This window comes from Cyprinus carpio, chromosome A23 (genome assembly GCF_018340385.1).
Source record: "Cyprinus carpio isolate SPL01 chromosome A23, ASM1834038v1, whole genome shotgun sequence".
In the NCBI taxonomy this organism is placed as follows: domain Eukaryota; kingdom Metazoa; phylum Chordata; class Actinopteri; order Cypriniformes; family Cyprinidae; genus Cyprinus; species Cyprinus carpio.
Window position 1 is genome coordinate 12,264,545 of NC_056594.1, and position 18,254 is coordinate 12,282,798.

The following is an 18,254-nucleotide window of genomic DNA, read 5'->3' on the forward strand; positions in this document are numbered from 1 at the left end:
TACATTTTCCAGGCCAGTGTAAATTTGTGAAGTTGATTGTGACATTCTAACTTTCATTTTATTATGCTGCTATTCATTACTACTATTAATCATTACATCACCATGTGCAAATATAGACTGAATCCTTGTTTTAGAAGTCTTATGCAACACAATATTGTTAACACAATTATAATGTGAATATGAAGGTCTGTTAAGTGTCTATCTTTCTTATTAGAGTAATTGCTTAGAGACAGGTGTGTTTGGGTTTTATTTATTAAGGGTTTGTTCTTTGTTTGATGTTTTACCTTTGTGCTTTGCTCATGATGACACAAAGAGAAAAGAAATTAAACCCATTGACTCAGAATTTTGAATAGGGCATTCATCCATTTTGAAATTAAGATATTTAATGCTAAAGAAAAGAAGAACCAGATTGAGTGTGTTTTGTTTTAACCAACAATAGATCTAATTTCCCCATGGCTAGTATGTTTTACACCTAATTGAACACAATAGCTTAAGAGAGATAAAACAAACGGTTTCATTGCAGACAATTCATTGTGCTTGAAAATGCATTCTCACATTACTATAATGCCACAACGGTGTTCTGTAGGACAATTAATAATGGATGGGAATCATTTCCTGGAGTGATTCTTTTGTTCTGAGATTCTAGCCTCCAGTAGTAGCTGTTGCTAAGACACCCATTTCCTAGGTAACAAGTAGTTGTTTACATTGGCCTGGCTAGTTTGGTCAGCATTGAGTTAGCATGCTCCAATAGTCTTTTAAGTACATGGACTGAACAAACAATGTTAGACTGCTATAACATACAAACACGAACAGTATAGTTGTTCCCAGAGAAGACAGGAACTTTTAAAAAGAGGAACGGAAGAGAAAAACATTTTGTGATCTCCAAAATCAGTGTAAGTTCATTAAAAATTGTATTTAGTACATTCAAAGTAGCTGCTAAGCCAATATATAATTGCTAAAAAAAATCTTGGTTAAATAGTATGTGTCTTAAAAGTTAAGTTATGATGTCTTTAACTATGCATTTTTAATGATGTAAAAATATTTGGCCATGATATCAATGTATTGTTTGGGTAAAATAAGCTCAAAACATTTTTTGATACTGCAGTTTTAAGGTTATTTCCAGTGACCACAATAAATAACTTACCAAGCTGAAACATAGCCATGCATATCTGATGTTGCTTTTTTTCTGGATCACTGGCTCTCCAGAGGTCAGTCGGGCAGCGCTAGTGGAAAATCCTTTTTTTCTCTCTCTCTCTGTAGATCTGGACCAGTTGGAGGGGTGTGACTGTGATGTCATGTGAGAGCTGGGTTGAGCCCCGTCAGCACGGAGAAGAGCCAGGTGCTGGACAGAGACAGGACACACAGCATGTCCTTGGAGACTCACAGCAGATAATGGACGACCAGGGCCAATCAGACGAGAAGGAGAAGGGCAGTCCGCTGAATGCTGGGGTCGCGTTTGTTGTGATGCAAGATGGGAATGAAGCTGAAATGCAGATGGAGAAGAACAAGGAGACACGAAGGAGAAGGAGGGTCACTCAGAAGATACACAGAGTAAAACATACAGACGGAGCCCTGCCAGGTGTGTAAGAGTATTTGTGTTGTTGTAGATGACGAGACACTCGTGGATTCTGTACTGTACTCAATGCATCAATGCACTGTTAGTATAGAGATGAGAACTTGAGAAATGCAAAGCAATGGGAAATGCTGTCCATTTATTAGGGCATACAGTGTATTTGACTGATCTCAACATGGGTGCCCCCATGAGGCAAAAAGCTCCACTCATTTGACTATGTATATTATAAGTATTATTTCTTTCTTTATGTATAAGGGAAAGATTACTGAGTGCACCCATAAAACAGTGTAACCTGTAACTTGTAATAGTATATATGGTCTTATAATTAATATAAATATAAAATTTACACTTTATGAATACAAAGAAACAACAACTGCAATAATAATAAATAAAATAAATTCTGCTTATAAAATTGATTTTAGGTTTGAAATTAATGTTATTTTAATGTTAAGTTATTTTATTTCTGATTTTTTTATAATTATTATTATTATTATGTTTGTAACATATTTTACGTTTAAGAAAAAAATTAAAAAGTAATGATGCTTCTGGTTAATAATTTACATTATTATTAAACATGATACGTTTTAAAACTAAAATGCCACAGTAATTGTCAAATGACTTATTTAATCAGTACTGATTGTATTGGCTCAGTGCCAGCAAACAAACTAGTCAACATGATACAGGGTTAAGTGTAGTCAGGCGTGCATTCACGGGTCAGGAAGAGGAGGTGAGATTAATTAAACACCTTCTCAGATCAGGTGTCTCCCACTAATGCAACTTTGATCGCCCCAGTTGACACACATTGCAGAATTCACGATTTTTACAAGGACAGTTATCAATTTTCCATCCAATATTTGGCTCAATATATAATGTAAAATACAGTCCCTGTATTATTTTAGGTGATTATTTTTAAGTGAAGTTTACTTTGTATTTCTTGTGTGTACTGGATCAGTGAGTGTCTCATTTGTTGAGAGGGACAGAGACAAGCGGCCTGAAAATCCAAGGGGCCCTGGACCCTTCTTCTACTTTGGGGGGAGCAATGGGGCCTCCATGTGAGTGAAAAAAAAAAACTTTGACCAAGGTGTTTGGGGCGGGATATAGTTGATACATATTTGTTTTTAACAGTGATTTTTCTATGTTGTTTTAAAGTATATGATTAAAGTATATGACACTGCAGTTTTGGTGTTTGTCTTGGTCTTTCTTTGCAAGAGGTCCATGAGAGAAACATGAGATGAATAAAGAAATATTACAAAAAAACAAAACAGGGATTTGGAGATTTGGCACTTTGTGATAACTTATCAAACCATTTTTTTTTAAAACGTTTCAAACATGACACAGATATCTTGGTCTGATCTGATATTTAGAGTTGTGTCATATTGTGAGAGTCGAGGCTGGCAGCGCATATATGACAAGACCAGGACGGACTACAAGCTGAAGTGGTGTGAAGCTAAATCACCTGCTGCCTACTACAGCTTCAAAGCAGGTGATGCGTTTCGTTATGACAAGTTCACAGCAATCATGAAAAAAAGAAATAAAAATTCTACACTTTGTCTGTTTATTTTCATACAGGTGGCCAGTTGATTTACCAGATACCCAATAATAAGGTCCTGACCACTAAGATAGGTCTTCTGAACAGCCTAAGGGAGTATGACAGAGTCAGCAGCAAGGTCAACTATGGACGTGGAAACAGGTTATAAATAGGAAAACTTTTTGATAGTACCAGATTATATTCTTCTCCTTCTTATTTTTATTTAATTTCATCTACATACAAAATTTGTTTACATGTTGCAGGAGGATGCGGCTGGAGGATTTTTTTCCTGTCACTTTTCGTATGGATATGAAAGATGAGAGAGAGGCTTTCTTTAATGGTATGACTACAGGTTAAATATACGGATAGATACAGATACCATTCAAAAGTTTTGGGTCCCTAAGATTTTATTAAGATCAAACCACAGTGGTCTCTTATACTCACTGTTGTTAGATTTTGTTTGGCTGAGCAGTGGTTTGGGTGGCTCGCCAATGTGCTTGATATCTCTAATACTGTACATAAAATAGAGTTCTTGTGGGGAGAAGAATTTACTGAAGGTAGCAGTGTAGCAGTTTTTCAGCAGTGATGTTAGCATGTCATCCTCCCAACAATCTTAACCCAAGGTACTGTCTGTGAGATCAGATCACAAATGTGCTACAAACAGTACAATAACACCCCACGGAGAGAGGGCCAATGATAGTGTAACCTCATGATGACCTGATAGGACCTCTCGCATGGGGAACCCATGATACACTGACCTAAGAGGCTAATTATATGGGCCATATGAGTCACACTTTTGTAAAAAAAAAAATACAGTCGACACAATTGCTTGCAAATACTCTGAGGCATAGTCACAATGTAAATGCATCTGACTAAGGATCACTGAAGTACACAATCTTTAATCACCAAAGCTACAGTTATTTGATCAAATATACAGTAAAATTGTAATTTACAACACAATTTACAATTTAAAGTAACTGTTTTCTATTTTTATTCATTTTTTATTTTAAATAATGTATTGCTATGATGGCAAAGCTGAATTTTCAGCACTCAGTACCCCAGTCTTCAATGTGACATTATATTGTTAATATTTTTGTTAAAACTGATTCATTGTTTTTTTTTTTTTTTTTTTTTTTTTTTCAGGATTCTTTAATGAATATAAAGTTTAAAAGAACAGTATTTATTTTAAATAGGAGTATTTTATGAATGTAAGTATGAATTTCTTTATATGCACTACCGGTTTGGGATCAGTAAGATTTTTAAAGAAGTGTCTTATGTTCAAAATTGTGCATTTATTCTGAACAGCATTTATTCAAATCTTTTGTAACAATAAACACTGTCTTTTAAAGGTTTGGGGTCAATATGTTTTTGTTGATGTTTAATAAATAATCTTTTATTTAGCAAGGATATGTTAAATTGATTACAACTTTATTCATCAAATCCCGAAAAAAGTATCACTGGTTCCAAAAAATACATAAATAAATAATAAAAATAGGTATAAAATAGTTTTCATCATTGATAATAAATCATCACGTTCGTGGGGGATGTGACACTGAAGACTGGAGTAATGGCTGCTGAAAATTCAGCTTTACCACCACAGGAATAAATTATATTTTAAAGTATATTAAAATAGAAAACTGTTATTTCAATTTGTAATAATATTTCACAATATTAATGTTTTTACTGTATTTTAATCAACTAAACACAGCCTTGATGATGAGTACAAGAGACTTCTTAAGAAAAAAAAATAAAAAATCTTGCTGATCCCAAACTTTTGAACTGTAGTGTGTATATATATAAATTCCTAACTTTGGAAATAAATTCAGTACTGCATCTAATAAATACAAAATTGATGTGGCCTTCAGGAATATGCGATGATAAATCCAGCATGTGGATCTGCAAGCCCACAGGCCTTAACCAAGGCCGTGGTATTTTTCTACTGCGGACGCCAGAAGACATCACAGCATTTAGAGAACGACTGCAGAACACAATAGAGCAGCAGTACAACAGGAAGTCCCCGTTCAATTTGCCACAAGCTCGGATTGTTCAACAGTGAGTAAAGCCGACAATTTCAAAAGGTCACATGCTCTAATTATATGTTATCATTCTGTGAATCACAATCTATAATCCTGCCGAATCCATGGCCAACGACACAAAAAGATCTTGATGTCCACATTCTAAACTTTTCATTCAGAAATCAGTCAGCATTACCACAGAGTAAGTTAACAAGCTTCTGTTCTGCAGGGAGGCAGCGATCAGGTCATGGGCTAGTTTCTGTCACGCTAGCGAAGCAAAACGGCAAAGATTTTTCTTTTATTATTTAGGATGTTAGAACAGCATGGCAAGCAATTCACTGAAATCTGCAGCAATATTAAAGAGTATACAAAATTAACACAACAATTTATAAATAAATATTTAAAAATACTAGTTAAATGAATACTAATTAAATAATTTAACATTATAAATTAAATTGATGTTAATAAATAACAATATATAAAATGTCATTTATTAAATAATAAAAAATGCTTGATGCATATTCACATTAATAATAAAAAAAAAATGATTCAGTACTAATGATTTTTTTCTAATCTCTTCTGATTCTTTTAAGTACATCCAGAACCCTTTGCTACTAAAAGGACGGAAATTTGATGTGCGGTCATACTTTCTAATTGCTTCCACTTCGCCATACATGGTGTTTTTTCGCCATGGTTACATCCGATTGACATGTAACCTTTATGACCCAAACTCTGACAATATAACAGCCCACCTGACCAATCAAGTAAGATAATGTGTATTTCAAACCTCCATTAATATTAATATGTATATTGCTTGTATTCAGGTTGTAAGATACTACAATTTCGACTTTGTTTCAGTACATGCAGAAGAAAAATCCTCTCTACAGCCTGCTAAAAGAGGAAACCGTTTGGTCCATGGAGCGCTTCAATATATACATTAATGAGACTTACATGCTGTCAAAGGGTCTGCCTAAAGATTGGGCTCTGGGTCCTTTTGCAGTGAGTTTGATAATTATTTACAAATCAACTGAGCAATATGCTCACATCAGTTTTATAGTTATATAATATATAAGAAGTTATTATCAAGAATAATTAAGTGATAATATGTGTTAATCTTAAATGTATCTTTAAACTAATCCTGTATCTTTTAAAGTAATGAATGTGTGTAGATTTATTCAAATTACTTGAAAGGATGCAGATATACTGTTGTCATGGTAACAACGATTTTGGGAGTATATGAAATATTAAAAGAGAAGCTCATCAGATATATTGAGAAAGATGAAACCAAAAATAAAAACAAAAATATGTTAAATTAAGGACAGTATATTATCTTGGAGCTCAAAACACAGTAACAGTTTTTTGTCAGTCAAATATGAACTCTAAAACAGAGGAACAACTATTAATTTGAGTATTCAATAATTAAACTGCATGAATGTTTTGTTATTCTGCAGAAAAAGATGCAACATATTATCATGCAGTGCTTTCAAGCTGTCAAAGCCAAGCTGGACTGCAAACTTGGTTACTTTGACCTAATTGGTTGTGACTTCTTGATTGATGAGGATTTCAAGGTGAGACACAAAAGAGTGTTTATAGGGACTTCAGGGGGAATGGAATTTTTTGTGTGTGTGTGTGTGTGTGTTTAAAGCCTGAAAGGCTTACAGAGTCAGACACAGCAGATTAGTTTTAGAGTTATCCACCGAATGTGGTAAGACGCATTACAAATATAAAGTCTTTATTTATCTCTTCTGTAATCTCCTTAGTTTCTTCATGACAATTATAATACAGTTTTCTAATGCTGGCATGATTCTCTGCAAACATGATGTTCAGAGGCCGACTGTCCCCTATGGAGCATCCTAAATTCAATCCCTGCCAAGCAGTTGCCAGGCAACCCATGTACTGTCAGTGTAAACATGCCGTCCCCAGGCCAGGCAATTTCTGGTCTCCAGGTGACCAGATCATTATGGATTCACACATAACAACCAACAACATTTACATTGCACAGCATAAACTCGATTATAATTGACACATAAAACTATTACAGTACCTTACAAATCTTGCATTAGAAATATTCAGTACTTGCTTCACTGATATGTGTAAATTTGATTCACACTCAATGTCAGTGTTAATTCTTGTCACACTGTCATCTCCAGAGTGAGCACAAAAAGGTAGTTTGATGTACACAATTGTAGTTTAGGCAAAATATAATTGTGCTTGATTACTGTAAAATAAATAGAGCAATTTGAGTTGGGTAAGACTGCCATCTACTGGCGAAAATCTATTGTAAGTTTTTTGTTGGTATTTATAAAGGAAAGGGAGAATAGACGTATACATAATCAAAGGTCATATAGTTATTATTTGGTTTCTCTTTGTTTTATTGCATTCGATTAATGCATGGTTATTAAGCTCATTACCATTTGTCATTGCATTACATAGCAATTCAACTGTTTTGTGCTCACGCATTATTTTGAATACATGCTGATTTTGTTGTCAGTCGACATTGAATTGTTTGATAGTTACTCTGAACAGTCTTCACAGTTCAGATGTGTATTGATGGCTGGTATGACAGAGTATGATAGAGCGTAGTTCATCAGAGTACTGAATTTCCATGGTCAAATTGGACAAAAACATAACTTTTATAAATTCATATAATAATTTAGAAATTAATTATAAAATGTAAAGCATTATGTGCATTTTTAAATACATATTACATTTTTATCTAGTCAATTTATGTCACTTGACTTTGTTTGTCACTTTAACGAAAGAGCTCCTTTTATCTTCATCTTCATAGCTTGAGAAGTCACTTAAATTGTAATGTGATGTGTTTGTTTTGGGCAGGTCTGGTTGCTCGAGATGAATTGTAACCCTGCACTGCATACTAACTGTGAAGTACTGAAAGATGTGATACCACAGACAGTCACCGAGGCACTTGGTGAGTTAAGTAAATAATAGCTTTGGATGCATTAAATGTTTAGCAGGTACATAAATATTCAGACAGTTAAACCACACTTTGATCAATTATGTACAAACAAATGTGTTTTAAATGTGATGCATCAACAGTGTGAAATGTGCCATTATAAATGAGATGAAACTTCTAGTTTGTTTGAATAATGCATATATAAAAGCTGTGAAAATGTGTTGCTTGTGATGGCCCTTTATAAGATGAGGTGTGACAACACTTGTTGTAGATGTGACATCCTTTCATTTCAGACCTTACTTTGGAAATCTTCCATAAGTCTTGCTGTGGACTGAAACTGTTGCCGCTAAACAGTCAAAGACATTTTCTATTGCTGTATAGTGGTGAGACTCTGACCATAACTAAACAGAGACACAAAACCACCGGGGCTTTCTCGACCCTCCACCCAAAGAGCAGCTCCACCCACATTGACACCAATAAAACCGTTGCCATTGCATCACAAACAGGGAAATCGACCGGTAGGCCCAGCAAATATTCTGAAACTCAAACTAAATGTCTGATCCCTTCCACCGCCGTCCTCTCTTCTTCTGCTTTGTCCAATACCATCCCACCTTCACAGCAACCTGTGGAGTTACCAATGAAACAACCTTCACCTATATCCCAGAAGCCTCTGACATCCAAAGCTCAAGAAACAAATCAGCTTCGACCACACCAGCCCAAACCCATGCGGTCTCGTGTTGTGCTTCAGCTCAGCAAGTGCACCTGGCAACATCCTGCAGTGATATCCAACCTCAACGTGCCTCCGCAGCCAGTGAGAAGTGCAATCAGGTCATTGTCTTCACCAGCCCTGAGCAAAGGCTCAAAGTCCACACAAAGACTTGGAGCTCAAGGCCACCAAACAGACAGAATGGAGCGCATGAGCTGCAACCTAAAAACATCCAAGATTCATTTGGCTGAGCAATACTCCTTCCACACTGTGGGGACAGAAATGAAAGAGGCCAAAGTAAAGGAACAGGAAGATGATGGATGACAAATGAGCTATAGTGTCATTGTTATTATAATTGCTTTTTCTCAGAATAATGAGAATTTGCTTCTGCTTATGACTAATGATGTTGCTCATCACCAGAAGCATAATGTCGATTCAAATGGATTCCCCTTCAAAGGTTTAACTTTTTAACATTTACATTTTTTTAAAGTTTAACGTGACTTCCAAATAAAATTTTATTTGTAAAAAAAAAAAAAAAATTAGAAAGTTTTTTTTTTTTGCATGTCATCCACTTATACATATCTAATTAATGTCCAATTTATTCACACCTTTCACGTCTATTTTATCCATAGATGCTCAAAAATGTTGACAAAATGAGTTCTGCTTGGTTGCTCACCAAGGCTGCATTTTTTTCCACAAAACCACAGTACAACAGTAATATTGTGGAAAAAGTAACGTCATTTATACTGTTATATATACAAAGTAACATTATATATAACTTGGTTTTTTTCCAGGATTCTCTGATGAATAAAAAGTTAAAAAGAACATTTACACATGGCACAAAAACATTTATTTGAAATATAATTTTTTAGTAACATTGTCATTTTTTATCAGTTTAATGCGTTCTTGCTTTATAAAGGTATTTCTTTCAATATATATATATATATATGTATATATGGAAGCCTATATATATTATATTTAATGTTACGATTTGAACCTGAGTTTTGTGGCACACTAAATTAAATAAAAAAAAATTAAGCTTTGAAGAGAACTGTTAAGCTGCTTTTTTTAAGTTATGTCTCATCTCACAAAGAATCAGACATGATGCTTCTGCTCACCACCATCATTTTTTCCCCCATCAAATTACTATAACTTCTTCAATGAAGTTTTAAAGTTATTTTGAATGTTCTCTTTGAGTGAAGTACAGACAATAACCCCCCCACCCCCCTTTTTGTCTGTGGTATTTCAGCCACAGAACCCTCCTTCTTCCTCCATCTGTGGCTCATGCGACAAAACAAACACCAGATTAGACCTCTATACATGCTAACACGCTCCTCATTACCAGTAAACACATGTCTCTAACTCACCTGTGGCTTTTTTGTTGTGGCTACCTTTTGCCTACTTTGTGTGTTGACTTCATGAGGTGTAATCATCTTAAATGGGATTTGCTTTATTGATGCTGCTTGCGTCCCCCATGTGTAAAATCAAAGTCGAAAACAAACCGTTCAATGCTTTCAAGCTCACTCACAAATGAAACTGAGTGAAGTGAGGAAGTTGTGTTGGCTGCTGCTGCGTCACCACTGATACCAACAGGAAGAAATACTGCAGTATTTGTGTGTAACTGCTGTGCTTGAAAGTTTCATACACCTCTCTGGATCCTCTTCAATTGTTCAACTTTGTCGACTTCTGTCCAATGTCTTTTTTTAATTTTTTATTTTTTGTCTTTTACTGCAAGGAACTATATTCAGGCTTCTGTGCATCTCATTCTTGAACCCTACTTATAGTCCGGTGGGGTGTGGGGATTGTGGGGGTGACCAGATGGCCCTCAGTGTGTAGTTTAGAGGAGAAGCAATTGGAGACGTGTTTGTGGAAAAGAGAGGTAAGGTGTAGACAAGTTATGGGATGCTGCAGTGTGACACAGAGGCATACAGGGACTGACGAGGTGGGCCCAGATGAGATTGAACTCCTGGAAATCAACGATGCAGGGTAAGAGTTTGAATGCTGTATGATTTTGTTTCTTTGCAAATGCAGTTTAGTTGAAAACCAGGACCTTAGGCAGATGGAAAATACTTAGTAGTGGAACTTCCTCTTTTCAGTGTGTTAGGTAATGTATGATAGCATTTCGACAACTGCAAGAAAGAAAGAAATGAGTATGTTAGTTGTTCATAATCATGTGGAGGTTAAAATAGAAGCAGCTGTCCACTGGCATTGTCAATATCTGTTGGATATGTATTAAGAGTAATGGTCTTTATAGTGAAAAACCATGTGACGTTTTCAGTTTCAGCCAAGCCATTTCTAACTGCCAGTTCTTACATCAAACTGTTCTGCTTCAATTCTGTTTGTCTGAAATGTATCTGATGTAACTGTGTGAAACATCTTGAGTTTGAGTTGTTTTATACCATTCACAATGGTGGTGTTTACTGTGGATGGACAGCAGACTTGCAGCTACAGATCTCATTAGAACCTCTCATAAACCAAATGAGGCAGAACTAATGCAACTAGTATAGCTAATTAAAGGAGCCAAGTGTGTTTGAGCAGTCTGGTGTCTTACTCCAAGCTGGAAGCCTCAATCCTCTCATTAGGTGACTGTAGGGATTAGAGTGGGAGTTAATCAGAGCTCATAAGCTTTATGTGGTTAAACTAGCAGAAAAAACGGGGATCAGACAACGGCCAGTCTGCGAAAATGTACACAGGTTTATAATATGCAGATACTGCATCGGGGTGAAAACATTGTCTGTTTAGAGTAATAATAAATTAAATCAATCATTATGTGGACAATGGTCTTGCAATATACCTGTTTTGTGGGTGTATTTTAAAGAGTCAGGCACAATGAGGGTCAGATGGAGGGGGTCTGCTTGTCATTCACCACCCACAGTAAGCTGCTTATGTCTGGGCACTTCCCCAGCAAGCAGCATGGGTAAAGCAGTGGGAACAGAGGGTCTGGGGGTGAAATAGGTGATATTTAGGGAACAAGCCTCACACAAAGTGTTTGTTAAAGTGCGATGATAAAGTAATAAAAACAATGGCTTCAGGCTGACTATAGGGTGATAATTTGTCATATGTGATGTCCAAATGGATGTAATGGTTTCTCAGACTAGATTAGGATGATCTTCATGTTTATTTTTACTAATGGAAAACTAAATGCATGCTAAAATATAGATATATGAGGTTGTCGCATTAAGGAGATCTGAACCTTGAAAATTACTTTTATTGGTATAACTCTGTCTTGATATTTGTAATGTTAACTAATATTTTTACATTTTACCACATGAATTAATTTTTCTAGCAAGCTTAATATTAAAGTGCATTAGCATTCCCTTGCAAAACAGTCAAACATGATTCTTGTATAGAACAGCCATGACCAAAATTCTCTTCCGCTAAATCTATCACACAGTGCAGAGCACAACAATTTGCATTCCATTTCTTAAATCCTCATCTGCTACAAGATAAAGTGATTTGACAGTGTTTAGCCATCTGCTGTTTTAGGATCTGGAATCTTGCTGAAAGCAGGCTCCAGATTTCCACAAGGAATGGCACAGATGAAAGTCGTCATCGCTGTCCCTCTGTGAGGCACCTGAAGCAGGAGGTAAGCCAGTAAACAGGAAGTGGCAAAGGGCGAAGCTATGTTTCCACAAAAGACATTAACAAAGAGAAATAGAAAACAAAAGAAAGAATATGTATATGTACACAGTGAAAAAAAACAACAACACATTGAATGTTTCTGAATTACACCAAATTATCAAACCTACTGGCATTTATTTGGAAAAAAAAAAATAGAATCATTGGTGTGCAGATGCCATTTGGTCTTATATTTTATATAATGCAGTAACAGTCTGACAAGTTTTTTTAGCTTAAATGTATTAAACTATCTAAACTTTTTGGGGCCACTGTGTCCACATACATCTACACTAGATTTAAGTACAATGTCTGCACTGAATAAGAGTTTTATCAACTGCATTTCTACATCTGTGACTTGTGTAAGAACCCAGAACCTGTCTCTGTGACTGTGACGGACCCAACAAAACACAACAATTCACAAGTATGTCTTCATCAGCTTAAAAAATAAATGAACAATGATAATAATAATAATAATAATAATAATAAATGCAATCATCAATTGTGCATTTATCAACATTATATGTTCTTCATATACTGTAATATAAAGTAGAGTGATATTTTTTGTATTCCTGTTTATCAGCTGGTGCTTTGGGGCTTGACAAAAAACGAGCTCCATCATAGGTTATACACTCATCCTATCAGAGAATGGGAAGGACAGGCACCACACACCTATGGAGACATTATCCACTCATCTTTAGTGTATTTACACAGTGGATACACAAAGGTAACAATTCAGCTAAATTGTTTCATACCACACTGTTCATGAGCCAAACTGACACAAACTATGTTTTTTAATGCATATGTCCAACTTATTGAGTAACTTTATACTTGTATACATTATGATTCCTGTCTGCAGGCTATGAGTGAAAGATATCTGGTTTTATTTTCCTTCCATTTGTTAATCCTCGCTTTGGACAGCTCTAATCATGATTTTATTTATGAGGTAAGACTTAATAGACTTAAAGATACTTAATGGCATGAGTTTCACTCTAAACTGTCATGTGTGTTTCATCACAGGGCATTCTTCCTCTCTCAGCCATTGAGGTGCGTCTGATCTCACAGCAGGACCACAGTTCTCCACATATGTTTGAGATTAGCGGTAAGATCCCCTTAAAATATATATATATATATATATATATATATATATATATATATATATATATATATATATATATATATATATATATATATTTTTAGATTAGATTAGATAGATAGATAGATAGATAGATAGATATTCCTAAATATGAATATTTTGAGGTCACAGAATGTGATTAATTTATGACATACTCTAGGGCCTATGGTGGACTCAAAGATCTTCCTTTGTGCTACTGCTGCTGAAACAAAAACCTTGATGGAGAATATCGAGGACAGGAGATACAAATCCCTAAGGCAACAGCTGAGCCCATCCCATAGCACGCTCTCATACTTGGTAGATCTTATTCAGTCTTGTACTATATAACTGAAATATATATCCTATATAGAATTCATAAAACTGACAAATTAAAATAAATTAACGAACAATCAAGCATTGGTTATTTTTGCTCAAAGAAGGATCTTTATTATTGCTTATACCATTTATTTTCACTGTTCCAGGTGCCATGTAATGAAAACTGGAAGAGGGAGGAGCTTAAAAGGTACTTACTGCGGTCTCCCATCTTGCAATGGGAGGGGAAGCCCATTCAGCACATGGGCTATCCAAGATACATTTCACTGGTGCACATCAGCAATACATACACACAGGTAAGAGTATAGATATAAATAGAGAGTTGTGTCCATGTAATTCATGATGGTAACAGACCTCTTTCAAACAACAGGACCGACGTTTGCAGGAACCTCAGGAGCGTTTGCTTGTGCTCTTCCCATGTGACCTCCTCATTCTGTCTCTCGACTGTCGTCATGTACGTGTGAAATATGAGGTAAGCTGATTTTGCTGACTAAACTGAGCTCTGCAGAACACTGCATTATCAGCAGTATGTCTGCTACTGTGAACCATTGAAATGTATTTGGCAGCCTTAAATGGTGAACCCTAAGCTTCGTTAAAAAGTCACTGACAAAGTGCTAACAGTGGGGTTTAAACATACTGATCCTTTAAATATAGAGTGGGTAATGTTCATGTATCAAGTGCATTTTAAGACATCTTCATGAAAGACCTTCCGGCCAGAATCATTATTATTTGACTTCAATTTAAGTGAAATAAAACAAAATTTGAATTCAAAATATAATACTCTTCACATGTTTATACAGTATGACAGCACTAACTGAGTTGTATTGTTTTATACTAAAGGGTCGTCTGCCACTTAAGAGCATTAAAGCCATGGAAAGATCTGCACTACCTGGCAGACTGGAGTTTGAACTCACAGGTAAGTATCTTTCTGAACAGGTGTACTTATACTATTCCTTATATTTTATATATTATTTATATTAGGTTAGGGTTAGTAGAATAAGTTGCCGTGTTTGCAAAGTTACTTAAAGTCAGTAGAACGTCTATTGAGCGAACATCAAAATAAAGTGTTAACAGTTATTAAGCAAACAGTCTACAAATACTCTAATGACAGCTAGCCCACATGTTGCAAAGTTATTTATAGGTAGCTGAATGTCTAAAGTGGATTATAAAAATAAAGTGTTACCATTATGTGTATTTTTTCACAAGGGAACTCTTGGACATATCCTAATTTGTACATAAATTAATATATATAAAATCAAATGTAAATGCATGAAGCCAGTAATTCTAACCACAGATCTTTGTAAAAGGACAGATTCACTTCTGTTTGGGCCAGCACATATAGCTGTATATACTGTCACAGTGTGCTAGCGTTCTCACACCACACACTTCAGTGAAGGATGTGGTAATGGTCTTTACTTTCTTCAGGCATATATCTGTGTTATGCTTATCTGTCATATCAGTCATTTCACTATATGAATTGCCATGAGAATCCAAGAAATAATTCTCGCATAACACCAAACCATGTGTCTTACTCATTAGTTTGTTGGAGGTATATTAGGATATACTATATATTGTGATATATTGATCTTTTATATATCCCAAGAAAGCCAAAGCTGGATACATTTCATATTTTGAGATAAGAGTCAGAAATCAAGTGATCTGTGGTAGTCATAGATGCGTGTGACTCAGCTTCAGCCATGTGATGATAAGCACACTCAGACTGGCTTCTCAGTGTGTTCCTCTTATCACTTGAAACTGTTAAAGAGGCCATTTATTTGAAATGGCACCAAGTTATAGAAATATCTTGAAAATGCCCTTTTTAAATAAAAAATATGGGTACTATGATTCATGTCGCTTCATAGCTTCTTCTGTGCACCTTTCTGACACATTTCAAGCCATATACAGTACCAATTTCACACAACGTCAGGTGTGTTTTCTAAACTGTTGTACTGTAATCTTTCTGCTGATCTGGAGTGATGTATTTTCCAGGTGAACTGATGGAGCCTCTGCTTGTCTCCTGTACATCCCCTGAGGACTATCAAAGCTGGATCTTCCAGTTACAACAGGCAAGTGTGCAGTTGTTGTATTTTAGCTAATGATCATCATAGCAAAACAAGCAACTTCAGTGTAAATAGTCATACATCCTAAACATACTGATACAATACATTTGAAGATTTTTTTTTTCTCCATCTGCCACAGCCTGATAAAGTGGCAGATTCATTGCCACATCATACCCCTCCACCTCTGATACCGAAGAAGCGCAGAAGCTGAGGATGATGTGACGGATGGAAATTAAAATGGCTGTGAACTCCATATATTGTGCCCAATGAAAGCTGCTGATTACAAATTAACATTTTACTGTTGCATTTTACTCCTAAGTAACAAATCTCTTCACTGCTTGTGAGGAAGGATTTTCAATAGCTAGGAAATTTGCAGGTTTAGATAGTTATTATTACAGTCTGCTCCATAAATATCTGTTTTGAGGTAGGGAACAGGCCTCACATGTATACATACAGTAAGTACAATGTATAAAATGAATACAAATGTTTAAATGTGATGTAATAAACTGTTTTAATTAGTATTTAATTTCAGGGCCTCATATATCTGAGCTAAGGTATCTTTCTTCTTCTTCTTCTTCTTCTTCTTCTTCTTCTTCTTCTTCTTCTTCAATGTCATCAAACAATGTTCAAGTGATTCAGGAGTAATTTGTAATAACTTTGTTTCAGAGAATGGGACAGAAGAGCCAGATGGCATCCACAGTGAAATCAAATAGGTGTACCTTTTTTGTTCATTGTTAAATCATTTCATTGTGGTTTATACAAGCTAGGTTCCATGACAGATTTCAAGATAAATACAGAAGACAACCAGGTATATTAACAGAATGGGTTATCAACCCTGAGGTATAGTATTTGTCAATCCAAGTGAGTGTTGTTACTTTGGCCTGGGAGGCTTTCTGTGTAGTTGCAGGTTACTGTCAGCAGAGGGCAGTGGTGTTAAGTGTCTTTACAAACAAACAAGAAGGGAGAGAAAATGATGCAAAATATAATAATCATTAAAATGGCATCATAGCATAACATGCATCCCAGCAGGGTACAATAGAGATGTAAATCATCGTGTCTGTTCTGCTTGTTAAGGATATTGTATTTTTCTGGCAACTTGTGGTGTTTGATATTATTCAGTATTAGAAGGTAAGGAAACAATAAAATATACCTGCATGTAGCAATTACTTGGCAACAGTAAACCCTTTCATCTATGAGCACTCAGTGAGATGCAAAGTCAAAAACAGCAGAGGTACAACTTCAGGATCACCCCAGGCAGGACTTGAACATTCAACCTTCTGACTACCAGCCAAAATTTATACCCACTCAAGACACTGTTCTGGTGTGTTGCCAGAAAGGCATAGTGCTGTTGTAATTCAAAAAGACAGATTCAAATTAAAAATGGTGGACATGCAATATGCTAGACTCTGGAAATATGGTTATCAAGCAAAGAATCTAAAGACAGCAGATTTATGAATTTAGGCCTTTTATGATCAGCTCTAAAGTAGGTGCCCTTAACAGTGCAAACTATGAAATTTCATTTCGATACACAGATACGCTGAGAAGATTCAGCCTTATTTCATTTTAGCCAGTGGCACTGGTAGTGTTATTTCCAAAAATGTCCCTTAAAACTCAAAAATCCATTCAGTAACTTTCGTGTGGTTTTGTCTGAAGAGCATATATATAGAGACTTTGCTGAAGACTTGACATTGGACTCATCAGAGTAGCAGTGGGGGAAAAAAAAGACGTCTGCTCTCCCTTTGTATTTTTCCACATATTTTTTAGGAAATGCTGCTTTCCAGGCAAGATGGCCTGAGGGATAATTATTTGCCATTTTAACATCTGCCAGTAAAAAAAAAGCACTCACAAGGCGTTGGCTGCTATTGTTGCTTCGAAGACGAAGCAGAAGTAACTTTAACCTGCATGAATGCATTTTGCTACTACAATACTACAGTTTTAAGAACAGTGCATTGTATAAAAATGTTTCACTGTGATACATGGCTTTAATAAGAAATGCATTCCTGGGCCTCTGCAGCCCGTCTCTTATCTGTCTCTAACTGCAGCTCCTTTTCAGCAGTCTTTCACCTCTGATTTACAGCAGTTGGAAACCATTCAAGGTTCTTAGAACAGCTGTGACAAAGAAACTATTCTGTTTACCTGCTGCCCGGCTGCTTTATTGCTCCATGGGATATGAGGTGAGCCTGGAATGAAACTGATGTTTATGAGGCACGCTTTGTTGTAGCTGTGTGCATACATGGCTGGGAATCCTGGTTACAGTAAGGTTAACTTTACACACCCTTGAAAGCTCAACTTTTTTTTGTATTGGTCTCAGACAGACATGTGAGACACTTTCAGCTTCAATATATGCATTTATTTATTTACAAAATCACCATTAAGGAGTATATTTCATATGTGAT

The 18,254-nt window shown here is 35.7% G+C and overlaps 2 protein-coding genes across 4 annotated transcripts in view; both read left to right on the forward strand.

The window, feature by feature from the left end:
* ttll10 (tubulin tyrosine ligase-like family, member 10) overlaps nt 1–9,526 on the forward strand; it is a 33,557-nt gene extending 24,031 nt beyond the window's left edge. The window contains exons 2-12 of one of the 2 annotated variants that reach the window (XM_042713172.1): nt 1,261–1,579; nt 2,526–2,625; nt 2,938–3,056; nt 3,143–3,263; nt 3,365–3,441; nt 4,967–5,153; nt 5,709–5,880; nt 5,975–6,115; nt 6,568–6,684; nt 7,952–8,045; nt 8,324–9,526. In XM_042713172.1, coding sequence (XP_042569106.1) covers nt 1,291–1,579; nt 2,526–2,625; nt 2,938–3,056; nt 3,143–3,263; nt 3,365–3,441; nt 4,967–5,153; nt 5,709–5,880; nt 5,975–6,115; nt 6,568–6,684; nt 7,952–8,045; nt 8,324–9,060 — 2,154 coding nt within the window. In that variant the 5' untranslated portion in view covers nt 1,261–1,290 and the 3' untranslated portion in view covers nt 9,061–9,526. Of the gene's footprint in view, nt 1–1,260; nt 1,580–2,525; nt 2,626–2,937; nt 3,057–3,142; nt 3,264–3,364; nt 3,442–4,966; nt 5,154–5,708; nt 5,881–5,974; nt 6,116–6,567; nt 6,685–7,951; nt 8,046–8,323 lie in introns of those variants that run through there. The other variant, XM_042713173.1, reaches the window with a different exon arrangement.
* An 834-nt stretch (nt 9,527–10,360) lies between these two features.
* Nucleotides 10,361–16,384, forward strand: LOC109045039 (rho guanine nucleotide exchange factor 6-like). 2 transcript variants are annotated; one of them, XM_042713174.1, is made up of 12 exons: nt 10,363–10,722; nt 12,223–12,322; nt 12,719–12,775; nt 12,935–13,078; nt 13,211–13,297; nt 13,372–13,453; nt 13,647–13,783; nt 13,948–14,094; nt 14,169–14,270; nt 14,639–14,714; nt 15,788–15,864; nt 15,998–16,384. In XM_042713174.1, the coding sequence occupies exons 1-12, from the start codon at nt 10,634–10,636 to the stop codon at nt 16,067–16,069; spliced, it is 1,170 nt and encodes a 389-aa protein (XP_042569108.1). In that variant the 5' UTR covers nt 10,363–10,633; the 3' UTR covers nt 16,070–16,384. The 2 variants fall into 2 exon arrangements, with proteins under 2 accessions (XP_042569109.1, XP_042569108.1); XM_042713175.1 differs by lacking the exon at nt 12,719–12,775 and having other exon boundaries at nt 10,361–10,722.
* The last annotated feature ends 1,870 nt before the right edge of the window (nt 16,385–18,254 follow it).